This window comes from Sceloporus occidentalis, unplaced genomic scaffold (genome assembly GCF_023333645.1).
Source record: "Sceloporus occidentalis isolate IW3139 unplaced genomic scaffold, rSceOcc1.0.p SCAF_4, whole genome shotgun sequence".
NCBI classification, from domain to species: Eukaryota; Metazoa; Chordata; class Lepidosauria; order Squamata; family Phrynosomatidae; genus Sceloporus; species Sceloporus occidentalis.
In genome coordinates this window covers 48,907,762-48,928,224 of record NW_028316984.1, presented here as the reverse complement: position 1 = coordinate 48,928,224, position 20,463 = coordinate 48,907,762, and the positions used below count along the sequence as shown (strand labels likewise).

Below are 20,463 nucleotides of genomic sequence, written 5' to 3'. Positions count from 1 at the left end.
TAGTTTGTGATTTCTTTCTCTTTCTTTCCTCATGTTTTGTATAGTCTCGGCAAACTCCTGAGGGTGAATTTCTCCCCCTCGATCAACTTGAACTGGATGTAGGTTTTAGTACGGGAGCAGACCAACTTTTTCTTGTTTCACCACTTACGATCTGCCATGTGATCGATTCCAAAAGCCCCTTCTATGACCTTTCTCAGCGAAGCATGCAAACAGAACAGTTTGAGATTGTTGTCATCCTAGAGGGCATCGTGGAAACAACGGGTGAGTACAGGGATCTCAAAAATGATGAAACCATGAGTTTGTCTTTAACCTCAGATGTATTCCTCTCTTTCCTACTACACACAAAAGTAAATTTAAAAGGTTATTTTTGTGCATGTGGTTGTTAAAGACAAAGTGAACAAAATACTCAGCATTAATTTTAAATGTTAGACATATGGTTTCACAGTTTGACTATATTGCACATGTTTGAATATGCAAGTAATAATGGGGGCTAGTGACAAAATGTTTTCCATTTATATGGTTTAGCATAATATTGCTTTATAACATCTTGTATTGTATTGTACTTTTATATTAACATCATTTTTTATGTGGATATTTCCTTATTTTTCTACATGGGGCTGGGAAATGTGCCCCCCTTGTTGATGTAATACTGTACATCTCTCATTATCCCTCATCACTGGCCATACTGTATTGGCAAAAGCTGATGGGAATTACAGTCCATAACATCTGAAAAGTCACAGGTTCCCCAGCCCCATATGATGTGCAGGTGAGCTTTGCCAGTATCTGAGAGATGATGCTAGCTCCTGTATGGTGGATTTTTCTGATGCAAGGGAGGGGGAGGAATCCAGAAATTGTAATTTTGGTGAAAGTGTTTTTATATAGTATTCCTTCACAAAAAGCATTCCAAATGTACTCCCATGGAGACTCAAAATTACAACACACACACACATGCCAAGTTGGCAGCTGGATTGTAATTGTGCATATACTATAGAACTGAGCTCCACTTCCTAAGCACAGTGGCTTTATTTTCTTATGTCATAGAACCCTTGGAGAATCTAATGAAAGATATGGTGCCCCTTTCCCCCCCAAATGCATTTAACCACAATATTCAGAGTAACAGGAAAGAAAGAACAGAAAATAAATCAGAGAGGAAGACCCTTTTTGCCTCTGGTTTACAGATCAGCTGAATCTCATTGGACTACTGGTTAAAAATTAACCCTTAAATAAATTGATCTTATGATGGACTCATATCCATGTCAGTGATGCTAACTGCCAGTAAAATGGATGTAGTATTCTAGTCTGACAGTTGGTCAGAAATGAATTCCACTGACATTTGCAATGTAAAGTATTGCATTGAGATGTTTTCCCTTGTCCTTGGCCATATTGGCAAAAGCTGATGGGAATTACAGTCCAGAACATCTGAAAAGGTGGAGTCTATACTTGTGTTCATATGAGGATGAATATAGGTTCTGCAGAAAATCTCTGTTCTCTGCAGTGAACAGCTTACTGTTTCCTTGTGCCAGCCCTCAATGGGAGAAAGGAATGCATTCCAGTGGGTTTGAGGTTCCTACCATAATAGCCAGCCATGTTAGAGAAAGATGCCTGTGTAAAGGACTATTACATAGAAGCTACATATGAACACTCCTACAAACTACTAGTCTAAGGCCTGTTACAGACAGGCCAAAATAAAGCTGCTTCGAGTCACTTTGGAGATATGGTATTTCAATGATGCATGTGTCCTAAGAGTCCAAAAGCCGCACCAAGGCTGCACTCCAGTCCTTAGAACTGGCGCATGGCTTTGGTGCGGCTTTTGGCCTCTTAGGGTGCATGCATAATTGAAATACCATACCTCCAAAGTGACTCGAAGCAGCTTTATTTTGGCCTGTCTGTAACAGGCCACTGAGTGTCAGTTTATGTCCTTCTTATTCCCTTCACCCTTTTCTTTTGTTTGTCCTCTCCCCCTATTTCTTATTGGCACTGTGAGTGGGGGGTTTCCCTTGTTTGTTATTTTTCCGGCAATAATTGAGAACTTCAAGATAGGAAGGGCTGAATAAGTACTGCTTACTTTGGAGAATTTGGGTGATGTTTATTTAGACCTCTCATAATCTTTTTAATTTTCATCTGTGAATTTGCTAGATATCAAATATTATTGATGTTAAAAATAATAGTTGACCCACTAAGTAATGATTTGCAGAAAGTGCCATATGAAAAGTAATATAGAGAGACACAACAGTAAGATATATAATTCAAAATATTGAGGAAATAAATGATAAAGGAGCTGGAGCTCAGAAGCTGCATCAGACTGATTATTAGCAATTGTGGATGGAGAATTGAAGCTGAGTGCTGAATCAAAGTCAGCTAATAAGAAATTTAATAGAAAAGGAACGGTACCATTAGTAGACAGAGATGAAAACAGAAACTGGTTTAATGCCTAATAAAAATATCTTGGGTTTCCTGACTATAGATGTATTTTTAGTAGATTTGTTTGAGAGAACAGAAATGGTGAATGTTTTAATGAAAGCTGAATCCAATTTACAGTCTGGTTTAAGCAACACAGTATGTATTCTTTGAAAAACCAAAGTTCTGAGAGTTAAATTAAGCATAAAATATTTTAGTTTTTCTGACAAATAGTATGGTATTTCCAACAATTATGTTTTTCACATAAGTAAATGTCAAATATAGGCAGACCTGAACTTTGCCAGATACCTTCCATCCCCACCCGTCTTTCCTTCATTCTTACCAGTGTCTCCTTGGATCTTGGAAAATGCATATATAGACCAAGCTTCCTATGTGTGTGTGTTAACTGCCTTCAAGTTGGCCTTGACTTATGGTGACCCTATGAATGAGACATTTCCAAGATATCCGTTCCTTGATAGCCCTGTTCAGGTCTTACAGAATCAGGGCGGTGGGTTCCTTGATTGAGTCTATCCACCTGTAATACACTCTTACTCTATTTCTGTTATTTTCTAGCTTACCTAACATTATTACCCTTTCTAGTGAGTCATGTCCTCTCATGATAAGATCAGTTTAGTCATTTTGGTTTCTAGGGAGTGTTTAGGCTTTATTTGTTTTAGGACCTATTGATCGTACATAGTGGCGGGAAATACAATGGCATAGACAATGCTAACTTTAATATTTAAATCTTTGCATTTAAAGATCTTGTCTAGCTGTCTTTTCAAGTCCTAATCTTTTGCCGTACGTATTTTGAAAATAAACTGGGCCAAAGGACAATTTGGCAAAAATGGCAGTTTTATCTGAGAAAATAATCAGTCTGGAATAGTATAGGGCATATTTTAAATGGAGGCAACTGTTACCATTAAGCTATACTCTGCTAGAGGGCCTGTTTTGGCTGTACAGACACGATAACACAGGACTAAAACCAATGTTGGAATCAACTAAAGTAGATCCATTGAAATCAGAGGGACATATTTAAGTGGTGAATTTATGGTGTTAGATGCAACATAAATCAGAAATGGCTTGAAGACACGTAGCAACAGTTGTTGATTTAATGCCTTATATGTGCATGTTAGGATGTATCTTCTCTTATGATTAGTTTTAACCATTGGGATTGGATTAGATTGTTAATACCATCTAGTTCATTTAATCATGTTGGCATTTGCTTGGGCCCTAATACATGATAATTCGAGTAATATTAGCATGGATCAATTTTTTCAATGGTTTTCTTTTCCCTGATGGTTCCAAAAAGGGCAGTCTCACGCCGCTCTGGTTTGCTCCACGAGGGAGCCGCAGCGGACAAACCACGTGGCTCCGTCGTGGAACAAAAAGAACCCACAAAAAGCAGGTTCTTCTTGTGGCGCCTTTGTGATGCCGCAAGGCACCAATGGTGTACTTGTGGCATCACAAAGGCACCGGGACATGTGGACGCTAAGCGTCCGCCACGTCAAAATGGCGGCACCAATGTGTACAGGGCGCTGCCATTTTGACGCCCCCGTCACATGCTAGGGGTGAGGCCAATATGGACTGCGCGGCCTTGGCCAATTCCTAGCACGTGACGGGGGCACCGCAAAGGCCTGTGTAAATCGGGCCATATTTACTGAAAATCTGCTTCTAAGAGTTGTGGAACTCTCTGTAACAATGCATAGATGACATGAGGGAGGGAGAGGAAGTGAGAATCTCTTCCCTCCCCTTTTGCAGCATAGTCCTTTGCAAATTCAAAATTCCTCTTGAAAACTCTGAATTGAAGTCATATTTATTATGTCTTGATTTCTTGATTTTTATAATGGTAATTACTTGTATGATTATGATATGGAAATGAGCTGTCCATTAGTTTGTTGTATTTACTGCTGTTGCTTTTCTTTTTGATATGATTGTGGAGAACAGACAGAGTTGGGCCAGCATAACAGCAGCCAATCGCCTAATGGCAGCATCCCATCCATACAGGTGCCACCATCTTGACGTGAATGACACGCAGTGTACAGACTCTGCTTCGTGTCGCTTATGTTACCGACATGCCAATGGCACATTCATGACGTGCGCCTGGTGCCTTAGAAAGAACCTGCTTTTCATGGGTTCTTTTTACTCCAGAGGGACACCACGCGGTTTGGCTGCTGCGGCGTCCCTCCGGAAGAAAAACGGACGCCTCCAGGCCCCCTTTTTGGGGCGGTATGTATCACGCCTTAGATAGGGATGGTTAGGGCTGATGTTTGAGAACCCTGAGGGGTGAAGGGCCTTGGTGGCTAGGTTATGCTGCTAATGTTGGCAGTTGAAAAGGGGTTGAGGGACCCAAGATAGGGGGACGGTTAAGGGTAGAGCCCACAGGTGAGGGACTCCGTACACATACAAAACTCTAAGAGAGGGATTTGCTGTGTTGTAATATCCTGTGGAATAAAGTTGGCCTTGGTGGCCGGTACATAACTAAGTTTAGGAAAATAACTATTATTCTCTGGAAAGAGGTATGAAGGAAACTGTAACAAAGCGAAATCAAGACAATAAGACTTTTAAAGAGCAAGTGCATATACCATCTCAACAAGCGAAAAATTGTTTAAATAATTTTTCAAATAAAGTTCATTACTGTTTCAAAACAAGGCTTGTCTGGAACTTGAACAACTAACAACACTACTAAAAATTAAATACATATTTTGGGTTAGATTCCCTAAGGAAGGTACCAAGGGGAAATAGTTTCACTCATAGTTGGTGTTCTATAGAAAAGTAAAGTGAGAGTCACAGAGTGGTAGCAGTGTCACAATTTACGAAGGAAAATATTTGAAAATGTACAGGTGCTTATTACAAATAGGTGGCAGAGGTGGGAAAACAAAGCTCATTGTGCTTCCACAAGAGGAAAAGAGTTGGGTGACTGTGTGTCACCATCACAATGATACAAGGCAATGCTTCCCAAAATATCTGATGGGAGTTAGTAGCAGTTCTCTTCCTATTATTATTATTATTATTATTATTATTAACCTTTATTTATGAAGTGCTGTAAATTTACACAGCGCTGTACATGCAATCTTTTTAGTTAGACGGTTCCCTGCCCTCGGGCTCACAATCTAAAAAGACATGACACAGAAGGAGAAGGGAGTGGTGGAGGGAAAGGGTAAGAGGTCCAGCAGTTCCTCTCTACCTCCGAGGCCTGGACCAAGGCAGATGGACTGGAGGGAGGGCTTGGCTTCAAAATGGAAGGTTAATCTTCATCCAGGGAAAATACATACTCTCAAGTAGGATAATACATATACAATACATAGTAATACAGGAAATGATTTGATAAACAGGCAACAAAAGAACATCAGATAGATGTGAAAGGACTGGTACCATATTTCTTCCCCTTGGCTACAAGAGTTTCTTTCTTTTCCTGCAAACTTACCAGTACTGGTAGCTAATAACTTGGGCTACCAATTTGAATAGCAGTGATATAAAGTAAATTGTGCATAATCTTATGGAAATACAAGATACAGATAAATTGATAATGATATAATTTTTAATCCAGCAGTATTAATCTTCATTACCATATACGTTCATGCTGTTGCTGGACAATGGCATTACTTAAGTCATTAAAAGAGTTATTTATGAACTATTTTGAATGATCAAGATGGATAGTTAAGGTCCCAAAACTGTAGCTGAGAGGCTAGAAGTCAGTTCAGATGTTGTGTTAAACATATGCTTCTGTGTTACTGTATGTCTTGTATAGTCTAAAACTATTGATAGCTACCATGCAAGAATGAAACTGTTATCTTCTACCATCATAGCAGGGAGACTAAAGGGTTGATTCTAAACCAGCAATCTTTTGATGTGTTTTGTTGTTATTGTATGTTTCCAAGTCAAGGTGGGCCAAATTACAATATTAATCTGCAATCCGGAGATATACACACTACTATCCTTTCTAGATTTGATTGCATATATAATAAGGAAAATTAAGGTATGGTGTTGGATTCCATGGTGATCTGAAATTAGAACTGAATGCCTTCTTGTACTACTAGCAATCACAATGTAGGAAGAGATTGGTTGTGTACATCATTGTATTTTATTTATTTATTATTTGTCTTGCATTGAGTTGCCAGTTTATCATAATATATTTTTTCAGTGGATGAGATTATTGATTTTCAGCTAAAGTAGAACTAGTAGTACATTACTTCCTGTTTTAAATGTAATTTGATTTATGTGCCTATTAAACTATATTGCCAATTTGTATAGGTTAGCATTGATCATTTTGTTACAATTATGTGTTCACTATAATGTTCCTGAACCTTACCAATAATGAAATAATCAGAATCTTTTATTCATATTTGATTTCTATTTCTTTTGTGAAGTTGTTAATATTCTCTGCCAGTACTATGAATATGTATAAATATTTAATAGGCTTTTTCTTAAATTATCTATAGTATATTAAACATATATTTATATAGTATTTTTCACTCCTTACAAACTACATTATGTAGTTATCATGCATGCTGGGAAATGTGGTGGCCTGACATTCTTGTTATCTTTTAGAAAATGGTGTACAAACCGGCATCCTTGGCCGGTCTGGGGGCAGATTCTGGGCATTGCCTTCACACAATGCTCACCTCGACTCCACCCCCAGGCTGGTGTAATGCCGTGCGCTGCACCACATGGCAAATGGCATCACTGCACTCCTCTGATGCTGTGTCTAGATGACACAGTGCCAAAGGAGCACTGAAAAGCTGTGGCACCAGCAATGGTGCCCTTTCCGTGGTGCAGAGCCGCTTTTTGCGACTCCTTTTTGCACCATGGAAAGGCAAGATCAAGGCCATGTCATGTAGTTGCTGCAGCCCCAATCCAGCACTAAAAGGGGCACCTTAGGGGTAGTCTGTACAGCCCCTTATTCTGACTAATATAGAAAATTTAATTTAAAACTACAGATCCCAGAATTCCATAGCATTGAGCCACAGCAGTTAAAGAGGTGTCAAACTGCATTATTTCTGCAGTGCAGATGCAGTTATGGGGAGAGTTTTAAAAGAAAGACACAAATGCTGCAGTGTGTGGTGGAGTGTTGTACTTATTATTTGTGATCTGCTTCAGGGATCTGTGCCATTTCACAAACTTTTAAAATGCATTCATTTCAAATTTTCTGGAGGTGGGAAGGATGATTCAAGTTATCTTCTTCAAGTATTTTTGTGGCATTTTGTACAAGCTCCATCCCTCCCTTTATTGGAAATGAAAGCAGGAGAGGAACGTGCGGGACAAGGGCAGTAGCAAGAAGAGAAATAGAGACTCTCACAGACCTGCTGCGAAATCTCAGGAACTGAGGAAATCATATGGATCAGTTAAGGCAAGGGGAAAAGACCTAGAGTTCTCTGCCCCTTCCTATTGCTTAAGGTAGGATGTCAGTTAACCTATCCCACTTCTGTTTGTACTGGAACAATACTGAAGAAGCACTGTAGCATTAAATGGGAGGTTGGTTTGATAGTATACCCTCCTATCCTGTAGATCTTAGTGTAGCGGTTTCCTCCACATATTAACAAGTTGGTACAAGAATGGAGAGGACTGGACAGCTCTGTCCTAAATGTAGATATTATTTATTATTTATGAATGTTTTACAATGATTTTCTAATACAGTACACAAAGCTATGTATCAGAACAGCAAACAAAATGGAACTGTGATTTCTAAGCAGATTAAATCATACAAAAATAGCTCTTAGCTACTCTCAGACTTTCTTTGGATGCTTTAGCAAGACATAGGGTGGGACATAGCACATACATTGTCACAATCCCACAAGATGTTTGTATGATACTTTGTTGATCTATCACCAGCTTTTGGGACTGCTGATTGGGAGAATACCATTGCATTTAAAGCTGTACTGGTCTGCCTTGTAAAGTGTAGGAATGGACTCTAAGGCCTTTTTTGCACTGGCCAGGATAATCCAGGAGCAGCCTGGAGTATCCTAGTTCTGCAGCTCTCTCCTCACACCCCAAATTATCTGGCCCTGGTTTACCTGGCATAGTGGCTGCATGCATGAATGTTCTGCTGGGCCACCTGGCATGTCTGATGTTGCTGTGGGCCACTTGCTTCTGAGGTTAGAACAAAGAGCCCAGTAACAGTCAGAATGTATGACCTGCAGAAGAGGCAGACACACTGTGTGGCCCAGCAGGATAGCTGTGCAGACAGCTGCTGCTGCACAGAAACTGAGGGCTCCAGATCTTCCTGGAAGATTAGGAGAAACAGGTACATTTTTTCCTCTGTTGTAAATGTGTTATGCTCTGGTTCTGATGCTTGACTTGCAAGACAAGGTCCAAAGTGCCCACACTAGAACTGGGGTTTGAGACATGCATTGCCTGAACAAGATGACACCAGAATGGGGGGTTGGTTGGAGGGCAGAAAGTCTTTTGACCCATGCAGACAAACCCTAAAGTTTCAATTTTATACTTGTGTACCTCAGAGTAATCCTCATGGTTGTAGAGCTTATGTCTGAGTAAATAAGCACATAATTGTTCTGTTTAATTGCTGTACAAGCCTTACTGAAACATGTTGCATTTGTTTAAATACAGTTTTCTAAGTGGCGTTTTGCTAACTGACCCTAAGGCAAGGCTTCTGAAAATGAAAAGACAAATTTAACAAAAAAAAATTCTCTTGTGCATATGCAGAATAGCTATTATTTTCCCTCTACAACAGCTATGGGAATAAGGTAGTTTTCTTTCTAACTGATAACATGGGTGTGGTCCAGATGGCACTTTGCGCTGGCCTGGACACGTACTGGGGTTGCGCAGGGGCGGAGCGACCGCACGCCTCGCAACCCTAGTACGTGGTGGTGGCGTAATAATGACGGTGCCATGTATACATGGGCGCTGCCATTGTTATGTAAGCACTGCGTAGCATCTGCACATTGCTGCACGGCACTTACGTAACCAGGCGCACTTGTTATGCCGCCCCTGCTGCTTTAAAAGAATCCTCTTTTCGCTGGTTCTTTTTCCTCTGGAGAGAAGCCACGCAGTTTGTCGACTGGGGCTTCTCTCTAGGGGAAAAAAGGCCGCTGCCGCTCCGAACAGTCTCCAAGGTATGTGACAGGCCTAAAACCAATTTGTCTCATAACTCTTTTTATGTTAATTTTCACCTCTGTTGAAAGGATTCTTCAGTGATTAAAATAATTTTGCCAATCAAGTTCAGACAGTAACTGGCCCACTATTTTTTTTTTTTTACTTGTCAGCACAGCCATACATGCTCTTTATAAAAAGAAGCAACTGTTTCAGTTTGCTAAATATTTCCATTCATGATTATTTGGAGGGAATACTTATTAAATAGATCTAGTTGATATTACAAGCCAGTACAGAAGAATAAAACCACACCAGTAAATTTTAAACTTGAACCAAATACATAGTTGTAATTCAGTGCCCCCCTTTCATTCTGTTTATCTTTCTTTCCTCTCAGTGCTCAACTCATAAGTCATGATAAAATAACATGGCAGAATACAAAAACATTAAGTGGGCTTATTTGCAGTGTCATTTTCAGTACAATTGTGTTGTAAAGTTGCATTCTGTTTGTAAAATTGACTCCCAGGGAGTCAGGGGCTATACAGACGTGTGGCCGGATGCTATCTTTTCGCCCCGGATTGTGGCAGTGGCAACCACATGCTGCGGCCTCCACAGGAAGAAAAAAAGAAGTTCCAAAAAAGGGCTTCTTTTTAGCTGCCTGGAAGATGTGACATAACCACAACGGGGTGGCATGAGGATCCCTTTCTTCACTGCAACGTTTGGGCGCTGTGCGTGAGTTGTGCCATGATGCCGTGCATGTAGAAGGGTGCGCGGTGTCATAGTGCAGTGGGGTGGAGTCACGGTGTCCAGCATGCAGACACTACACCATGACTTCGCCCACAGGCTGGCACAAAGTGCTGGTCTGTATCCCCCCTCAGTCTCCTGAGCAATGGATCATGGTAGGAGTAATAAAAATGCCAGACTGAAGAGTTATGTTTTTCCCTCATTCGTTTGTGAAGATCTCCCCTAAGTCCTTTTTCATCCAAGCTGACCCTTCTTGATACTCATTATAGTCCTAATCATGGGCATTTGCTAGTGCTTGTATGTCAAAATAAACAGAAGAGATCTTGGTACTTTGCATTTATAAAGTTTATTTAATTTAAATGGAAATTCAATACCTCTCTGCCTGTACTGAGAGACAGATTTTAGGGTAAATTTTGCTCTGTAAGCTACTCACTAAAATGTATAATGATCATGAGCCTCAGATCTTTTTTTCTCCCTTAGAGTGCTACATACAAAACAGTAAATAGAGAAGCTTTTTCTTGGTAAACATTCCCCATTTTCCAAAACGTTCAAATGTGGTAGAGAAAACAAAACCCCTTAAAAGACAATTAATAGTGTGTGTATGTAGCATGTGCCTGTTCTGGGCTATCATAGGATCAGAATAAATAGCTTTGGTGACAGTGTGAGTCCCATATATAGGCCTGATTACTATTTTTTCACTCCAAGTGTATTTATTCTGTATGTTCATTTCATATATTTTGTTTATTTTGTCGATGGGATTCATTAGAATGTGCTACTTCTTCAAATGCACTAGGAAGAGCCAGGCCAAAAAGAAGCAGGAAAAAATGCTCCTTTTCGGCAGCCTGGTTCAGGACTGCAGTGGTGGCCCAGATCAGGACTGGGCATGTGCGATTGCCGTGGTCCCAGTGCGAACGGTTGTGGCATGGTTCCGGCATGAATCTTTTGGGCCATCTGCTTGAGACAAAGAATATAGAAATGACTTGCATTATTTGTGGAGTATGATTTTCATTTGTTAGGGTTAAAGCTCCTCCCAGCTTTTACTTTATTGATTATTATTTTATTTTATTTTATTTTATTTTATTTATCTATCAGTCTAAATACAATATATGATGACTCTTACAGCAGAACTTCCCTCAGTCCTTTGTTGACCTAAGAAATTGTGTTACCCTAAAACAGGGGTGGGCTACATGCAGCCCCCAGGGCCATTTCATTATTATTATTATTATTATTATTAGTTTTATTTATACCCCGCCTTTCCATGTGATCAAGGCGGCTTTTTTTTCTTTTTCTTTGTCCCTGGGGCTAGGGTTGCCATAAGGCAGGACCTCCAAACTGGGACAAATGTAGGACAAATGTAGGGCAACATTTTCAAATGTAGGACATGTTTTTTTAAAAAATGGAGGACACATGAAAAATTAATACTTTTTTTAAAATGTTAATATAAATGCATGTTTTTTAGGCATGCTCAAAATGGAGGACATTTTGGCATTATTCCTAGACAGAAGGCTGAAATGTACTTCTCTTTCTGGCCAAACACCCCCCCCCCCCCCAAATTCTACAAGAACACTTTCCACTCCCAAGCAGGCATAGCATTTGCAAGATCACAGGCAGTCCTTTGTGCCTTTGAAAACTACATTTCCCACTTCCAAGCAGGCACAGCATTTGCAAGATCACAGGCAGTCCTTTGTGCCATTGAAAACTACATTTCCCACTCCCAAGCAGGCATAGCATTTGCAAGATCACAGGCAGTCCTTTGTGCCATTGAAAACTACATTTCCCACTCCCAAGCAGGCATAGCATTTGCAAGATCACAGGCAGTCCTTTGTGCCATTGAAAACTACATTTCCCACTTCCAAGCAGGCATAGCATTTGCAAGATCACAGGCAGTCCTTTGTGCCATTGAAAACTACATTTCTCACTCCCAAGCCTTCTTAGGAATTCCCCCCTTCCTCCTTTTCCTTGCCCCCTCCAACCCCCCAAACCCCTCGCCCCCTCTTTTTCCCAGGTATGTCTCAACTTAGGAGGGATTTATGGGACAGATCCAAAGCCTTTTTTCTTTTCTAATGGGGGCAATGCCTTGAGAAGCCCTGGACCCCTGAGAAGAAGAGGAGGGGGGCTTAGAGAGAGGAAGAAAGAGAAAAAGAAGATGAGGAGGGGGAAGAAAGGAAGAAAAAGGAGAGGAGGAAGAGGAGGAGAAGAAAAAAACGGAGTAACAAGAAGAAGAGAAGGAGGGGAAAGAGAAAGGGGGAAGCAGCTTGCCTGAGTGTAAATTCCTCCCTGCTTGGATGTTGCCCAAATAAGGAAGCAGAGGGCTGGCCAATAGAGGCAGGGCAGTGCAGCAGACCCCGCCCCTGCTGGTTTCAGTCCTCCTGCTGCTGCTCCAGACATGCTTCACAGACAGCACTCTATAGAAGGCAGGCAGCAGCCCTGGGAGCTCAGAGTTGGGCAGCCACCCGGGGGCGGGGGCGGGGGCGGGACGGGACCGGGCACGTCCCCCAGGGGGCGGGAAAGTCCCGCCCACCACCGTGAAATGGCAACCCTACCTGGGGCCCATCCAGGACAAAAATTCCCCCAAATACCTGCTGGGATATTTAGATATGGGATACAGTTTCATCAGTTTTTGGGACTTGCTGGGATTTTTTTTTAGGCCCACTGGAGTCCTTTTTAAACAACAGAAATTGAACTGGAATTCTCTTTTGGTCCATATTGAGGAGGGAGCAAGCTTGTTTTCTGCTTGGAACTTCCTGCTAGCAAAAGGAGTGCATAGGTATCCATATATTACTACTATCCTTTTAAAATTGCACTATAGTCCAGCAAGATAAGATGCTTTCCAGAAAAGCATTTATGATCCAGTTGCATTGCCTTACTCATCACAAGTGATCAAGATGTCATGTTCCTCCCTTTGCAACTCTCCAATATTTTTGTATTGTGTCTGTTAAAAAGCAAAGGCTAGACAGTCCTTTTTAACTGTGAATGGCAGCAGACCTCTGTCTGAAATCTCCCATGGTAATTAAATTTCCATAAATAATGAAAAATCCAAAATCTTATACAGTGCTACCTCGGGTTACGAAATTAATTCGTTCCGCGGCGCCGTTCGTAACCCGATACATTTCGCAACCCGAAAAGGCGCTGGAAAGCCGCTAGCCGCGCTTCACATTTGAATTTCGCGCCGAAATTAATTTCGTAACCCGAAAAATCTTTCGTAACCCGGAACAGTTTTTTCCAATCTAACTTTTTCGTACCCCGGAAATTTCGTAACGCGATCAATTCGTATCCCGGGGTACCACTGTATTCTGAGGTTTCAACCAAGGGTAAATATGTACTTTTTAAAATGAAAAGCCCCAAATCCTATATTCTGAGGTTTCAACCAAGGGTAAATATGTGTTTTTAATATGCAGTTTTAAAAAAAGGTCTTATTCTGCGCACAGCAAAACTCCCAAGCACTATTATAGACTTCAATGAATAGACTAAATTGAATCGGTATCAGAGGCCCTCCGCCTGTGCATCTGTGTTTGGTACACTTTAAAATGACATTATCCAGCAACATAGTGATAAACTAGTGAACCTATTACAAGCCACTACCTAATGAGAATTTGAAATACCTGCAACCTCAAAGAAAACTTATTCATGAATTTCATTCTTAATGTACTTTTCATTCTTTATGTTACTTTAAAAACATTTGTCTTCTGCAAATAAAGTTTAAACTGTACCTGTCACATCAGAAAGAGATAGTTCATCCAAGAGGGGTAGTTTTAATTGTCTCATGCCATGAACTGAGAAAAGAAATTCCATAGGCATTTTGTTGACAGCTTATCCCTGCATTTGCCATCTTACATTTGTGTGTGTGCAAGGATGGTTACCAGCCATTGGGGAAAGGTCAAGGAGTGAGCAGAGATTGGCACTTCATATATCTGAAGGATTTCTGGCAGATAATAGTTTCTAGGAAAAAAGGGCAGCATGCCCTGGTCTCTGAAAATGCCTGCTTTTATATTTCTCCAGCATTCCAGATTGTTGAATTGCTGATATTGGCTGTACTAAGCGAAAGCTGACATGGTGTGCATTTGGTAGATATGCTGGATCTTTTGCCTGAAATGTGTTCAGCCCTGTTCATTGTGCCTACTGTGCCTACTCATGGGTATCCACAGAACAGAGCCCATCTGGAAGAACTGAATATACACAAACTATCTTAACAGGAGAAGGCTGCAATGATCTTTGTTCTGCCTATGAAGCCACCATTTATTTGGCATATGGTCTTTTGGAAGTAACATTCAAAATATTCATTTTGATCACTGGTACACTTATTGGTTAAGACAGCTTTATCAAGCACTCTGTGACTAGCATATTGACTTTAAAATACTAGGCAACGTATTGTTCTGTTTGCAGGAATGCCAGCTAAACTATCTTCCTGTTTCCTCTCCTCCTTTCACAAAACACAGTCTCTTCTTAATGTAAAAGATGGCTGCTTAGTCATCTATTGTTCGCTTCTCACCAAATGTTATTGTGAATTACTCAGAGAATAACTTCTGGTAAATTTTGATTTTTTTAAACCTCCTCAGTTTTCCTTTCTAAAATAAGGATACTGTGTGTGGGGGGGTGGGGAGGGTGGTTCTTTTTTAAGAAGGCAAATAATGAATGCATATTGAAGAATTAAGCTGTGTACAGACTGGCCTGAAAGGCTGGCCTGGGGGCAGAGCCAGGGTGTTGCGTTCAGATGATGCACGCCCTGACTCTGCCTCCAGGATGCCATTATGCTGTGCGCCATTCCACATGGCATACAACGACATGATGCTCCTTCGGCACTGCGTCCATACAACTCAGCGCCGGAGGAGTGCCATATAGCTGCGCCACTCGAAAGGCCAGATCAGGGCTGAGGTGTGAGGTTGCCGTGGCCCTGATCTGTCTAGGAAAGGGGTGACTGGAAGCCCCCTAGAGAGAAATCCTAACCCTCACATTTGCTGACTAAAGGGGGTTAGGATGGGGAACCTATACAGGGTCAAGGACACCTCTCACAATCCAAGCATGCCCAGTTGGATTTATTTTGCCACATTTCCACAAAGGAGCACTCAGTACAGGTAACAGTAACTTAAAAAAAATTTAATACAAGTTAAAAACGGGTTTAAAAGATATTATGCAATAAAGCTGTTTAAACATATTATACTATTAGAACAAATTACAGTGAAAATTAAGCAAAATTAATTAATAAAACAATATAAATGACCAGTTTGAAGAGATCTTGATTAGGACCCATCTTAATATGTATTATTTGGTATTGCCATGTTCCAGTGAAAATATGTAAATAGATGGAAATAATAAAATATTTCAATGAAAGAAGAAAAAGATGACTTTATGCCTGCATAAAGAAGGGAGAACAAACACTTTTAAAGTATTCAAGATCACATTCATCAGTAAATTAAGATATACCAAAGTGGAAACTTGACATTAATTGCTTTGGTCATAAAAACAAGCTACAGGATCAGTATCCCTTATCTAAAATGCTTGTGACTAGAAGTGTTTTGGATTTTGGATTTTTTCAGATTTGCATATTCATAATGAGATATTTTGGAAGATGGGAGCCTTGTCTAAACATTACATTCATTTATGTTGCATATATACCTTACTCTGAATGTAATTTTATACACTATTTTTAATAACTTGTGCATGAAACAAAGTCTGAACCATCAAAAAGCAGAGATCTCACTATCTCGGCCACCCATGAAAAAAGTGTATGATTTTGGAACTTTTCAGATGTTGGATTTTTGGATAATTAATGCTTAACCTGTAGTAATGAAGTTCTTATGAGTTAAGTGAGTTTCAGTGATGAATTGAAAAGCTGTTCTAGCCACTCTTCATAATTATTGCAGTTTGGTGATATGTAGCACTTATTCTTGGGGAAGATCAACATAATTATACCAAAGAACATCAACAATGGTGACAACTAAAAGGAGACCAAGCAGTATAGCAGGGCACAAGCAGGGCAGTCTTTCTGAGGCACAAGAACACAGGGGCCAGACTGTGGAGGCGTCACAGTGACCTTATAAACATACTCACTCATTTTAAAATTCCGAACAGCCAGTTGCATCCAAAGGCCACAGTTGGTGAATCTGGTACATTATTGTCTTTCTGTTGACCTGTTTCATGCTCAGAAAGGACTTTTTTCAGAACCAGAAATGACTGATTGTCTCTTCAAGTTTTGAAAAATTAAGTGGAAAAGGAACAAAATAAAAAGGCTAATCTACAACACTGACTTTGCTGGCAAAAATGGGAACTGTGTGGGGTTGCAGAGGCAGGTAAGGGGGGGGATCACAGTGGGGGCCCTAGGACTGCATTTTTTTAAAAGAGGGTCACACTTTCTGAACCCTTTTAATGCAGCATGAAATATGGACCTGCCAAAATAAAAAGAAAGGTAAGCGTTAACAGTGATCTATTTAAAATTTATGCAGCCTAAAGCCGTGATTTTGGGGAAAATGTAATTTCTTCAAATGTTTTAATTGAATAAATACCTAGCAAAAGTTGAAGGTACTTTCAAGGCTCGTAAAGAAAGGTATAAAGTACTTGGATCATCCTGCAGTCCCATGATTAGAGAATGTTAACAGAAAACAGCGTTATAGGAATTTAAATGAATATACCTTGTTGACAGTCATTCAGAGATGAGTGGGTAGGCTGAGTACTTCTTCAGGACTAGCTAATTATCATGTACATGAGCTGGAAGATTGGGATTGGGATGGGCTGTTTTTGTAGATGAGAGGTTTTCCATTAGTTTAAGCAGTTTACAATTGCTGTTTGCAGCATTTCAGTATAGTACGAATTTCTGTAAATTAGTTGCAAGTAATAGAGCCTCTCTTTGGTGCAAGGTACCTCTGTCAATATAAATCCTTAATTTAGGCATAAATCCTCAAAGTTTAGTGAGGAATATAATCTATAGCAACTGTCTAGTGACATAATTTAATTTTCACTAATCAGGTTTGGAACTTTTCAGACAAATACAGGTGGACAGGGGATACTGATGGTGATACAAGATAGCTCTGGTTGTGCTGATATTAAAATTCTGTTTATCCATTTGCAGTTCCATTTACACAGTGGTTCATGTTTTCCATTAGTTTAGCTCAGGGTTGGGTAGCATGTTGCTATCCATATTTGTTAGATTGTAACTTCCATTTGCCCTATCCAGAATAACTAGACATTGGAGGGGGCAGTCTTACAATACAGTATTTGATGCATCCTCCTGACTTGTTTTGGTCAGTGAGTCATAACTGAATTTTTCTTTCATTGAGGGGATAATCAGTTTGCCTATGTGAGAAAGGAGGTGGGAGAATTCAGTGCTACTTGTGAAGTGTTTGCAGTAAACTACCATAATCTGTGTCTTTTAAAATCACAGTATGTACCTTTACCAATTGATTACAAAGGATGCATAAAATTGGCTGTGTATGCTCTAGCTGCACATTTCTTTCAGTGTTTTCATGAGCAAGTGCTGGAGCAATAAGCAAGTTGGTAATCACCATGGAACTGGCTTGTTTGATGATCCAGAAAACTCTCATCTCTGAAGACTCCATAAATCTGAGAAGTGCTGGAAGCAAGATGCTAATTCCTAGCTTTCTAAGCACTTGTGATTTATATTCCCTGTGCAACAGGGATATTTGTATTTTCTTTTGGAATGATTGTATAGTAAATGATGCCTGTGAGAAGGACCTGAGTGCAGGCTAACCTTTAAGTAACTAATAAAATGAGAGCATTAATTTGGCAGGTACTGATTTATTTAAACACAGAAGATCCTAGTTAGGACACTAGTTAGATGTGGTGATGGAGAGAAGAGAAAAAGAGATCAAGCTTCAGCAGTTTTTTATTGCTAACATAGCAGCACAACAATTATTGGGGTTTGCCTTGAGTTGTATTATGACATTTATTTGGCTACTCTAGTGCAGAAAGCAATTTTTTTTGTTTGGATTGCTTTAAAATGTATGACAAAAAGTTCAAGAGTATATTCTATGAGAATCATAGACTCATAGAGCTGGAAGAGACCACAAGGGCCACCCATTTTACCCCCTACCATGCAGGAACTTTCAATCAAAGCATTCCTGACAGATGGCCATCCAGCCTCTATTTAAAAGCCTCCAAAGAAGGAGACGCCACCCCTCTCTGAGGTAGCATATTCCATAGCCGAACAGCTCTTACTGTCAGGAAGTTCTTCCTAATGTTGAGGTAGAATATCTTTTCTTGTAGTTTGAATCCATTGCTTTGGGTCCTATTCTCTGGAGCTGCAGAAAACAAGCTTGTTCCAGCTTCAATATGACATCCCTTCAAATATTTAAACAGGGCTATCATATTACATCTTAATCATCTCTTTTCCAGGCTAAACATTTCCAGGTCCCTAAGTTGCTCTTCATAGAGCATGATTTCCAGACCTTTCAATATTTTGGTCACCCTTTTCTAGACATGCTCCAGCCTGTCAACATGCTTTTGAATTGTGGTGCCCAGAACTGGATGCAGTATTCCAAGTGTTCATGTATGCTTAGAAGTAAATCCCCATGGAGTTCACATAGAAGTAAACACTTAGTCTAGGATTTTTTAAGCTGCTCTAACCCCGAAAAGATTTTGAAGCAATGTGCAAGTTAAACATCACAAGATTACAGTCAAATCCATTAATAAAACTGTGGTTGTAATTTTGTTTTTGTTTTAAATTTTTTTAGTTTTGAGCAGTTGCCAAAACCAGAGTAATATAGGCACAACATTTTTTTCTCCAATACAGAATCATATCCAAAATGCTGGAGATCCTGGGAGGGCATCTACTAATTAATATGTTTTAGGGGAATTTTAATAGCTCAAATAAAATAAAACAGGGACCAACTCTGTTTATACTGGTTCCAAATCACAAAGAACCACAGAGGCAAATCCAAATATGGTAGGTTTTTTTATTTTTATGAAGGAAATAATAAACATACACATATAACACACATACTCACATACACGCGAACTAAGAAGCAAAGGTAGGAGAAGAGGAATAGTGGAGGCCTTGCTAATGGTGATACGTTACCAACTTTGGATCGTGGTTGAAATCAATGGAAGTCAGGAATGGAGAAGGCGCAATAGCTGCCACAGCAAGTGGGGTGGCAGGTGTATTGAGGAGTCTAGTCTAGTCAAACCGACAACATCCATGCCTGCTTGTAGACTATTTTTATTTATTATTTATTTATTTCATTTATATCCCACCTTTCTGCCTGGAGAGACCCAAAGTGATCAAAATGGAGGACATTTGGCATTATTCCTAGACAGATGTCAGAAATGTACTTTCTGGCCAAAAACCAGAAGAAGAGGAGGAAGAAGCAGAGGAGGAGGTAGAGGGGAAGAAGAAGAAGAGGAGGAGGAAGAGGAGGAGGAAGAGGGGAAAAGGAGGAGGAGGAAGAAGAAGAGGAAGTAGAGAGGAAGAAGAAGGGGAGGAAGGGGGAAGAAGAGGAGGAGGAGGAGAAGAAGAGGTGGAGGAAGAAGATGAAGAAGAAGAGGAAGAAGGGGAGGAGGAGAGGAGGCAGAAGAAGAGGAGGAGGAGAAAGAAGAGGAAAGGCTCTTTCCCCTGCCTGGCCTCCTCCGTCGCCGGCGGAGGAGACCAGGCAGGGGAAAGGGGCCTTGCTGAGGTGAGGCTCTTTTCCCCTGCCTGGCCGCCTCCGTCGCCAGCAGAGGAGACCAGGCAGGGAATAGGGGCCTCGCTGAGGCCCCCTCAGAGGCTGGGAAGGAGCCGGTGGGGCCACCCGTGCGGGCGCCCTCCTCCTCCTTCCCAGCCTCTGAGGGGACCGAGGCCTCATCAGAGGCCGGGAAGGAGGGAGGAGGCCACAGGGAGGCAGGGAGGGTGGCGTGGGCATGTGCAGGAGGCGCCGGCTCCACCTCGCCCTCCGCCCCAGGCCTCGCTGCCCTCCTCTTCCTCCACCTCCTCCGTGCGGCCATGCATGGAGGAGGAGGGCAGCGAGACCCGTGGGCCACGGGGCGGCAATCGGCGGCAGGACCGGGCTGGGGCCGGTCCCAAGGCCTCACCGGGCGGGATCCGGCCTGCAGGCCGTAGATTGTCGACCCCTGTCTTACACGTTAGCCAATTTAGTTACCAAGAACAAGTTAGCCAATTTAGTTACCAAGTACAAGTTAGCCATTTTAGCTGCCTACATCAAATCAAAGAATTCAGGAGCTGAAAGACCCTGCACCAGCTCTATTGAGTGAGGAGATCAAACCAAGATGAAACCCAGAGAGATGACATCCTGAAGATTGCTGAAACTCAAACTGTAAAGTATCTTTTATCTA

At 41.0% G+C, this 20,463-nt stretch overlaps 1 protein-coding gene across 1 annotated transcript in view; it reads left to right on the top strand.

Annotated features, from left to right (window-relative positions):
- Positions 1 to 20,463, top strand: part of KCNJ3 (potassium inwardly rectifying channel subfamily J member 3) — a 159,790-nt gene that overhangs the window by 9,914 nt on the left and 129,413 nt on the right. The window contains exon 2 of the mRNA XM_089519998.1: positions 45 to 261. Coding sequence (XP_089376124.1) covers positions 45 to 261 — 217 coding nt within the window. The remainder of the gene's footprint in view (positions 1 to 44; positions 262 to 20,463) is intronic.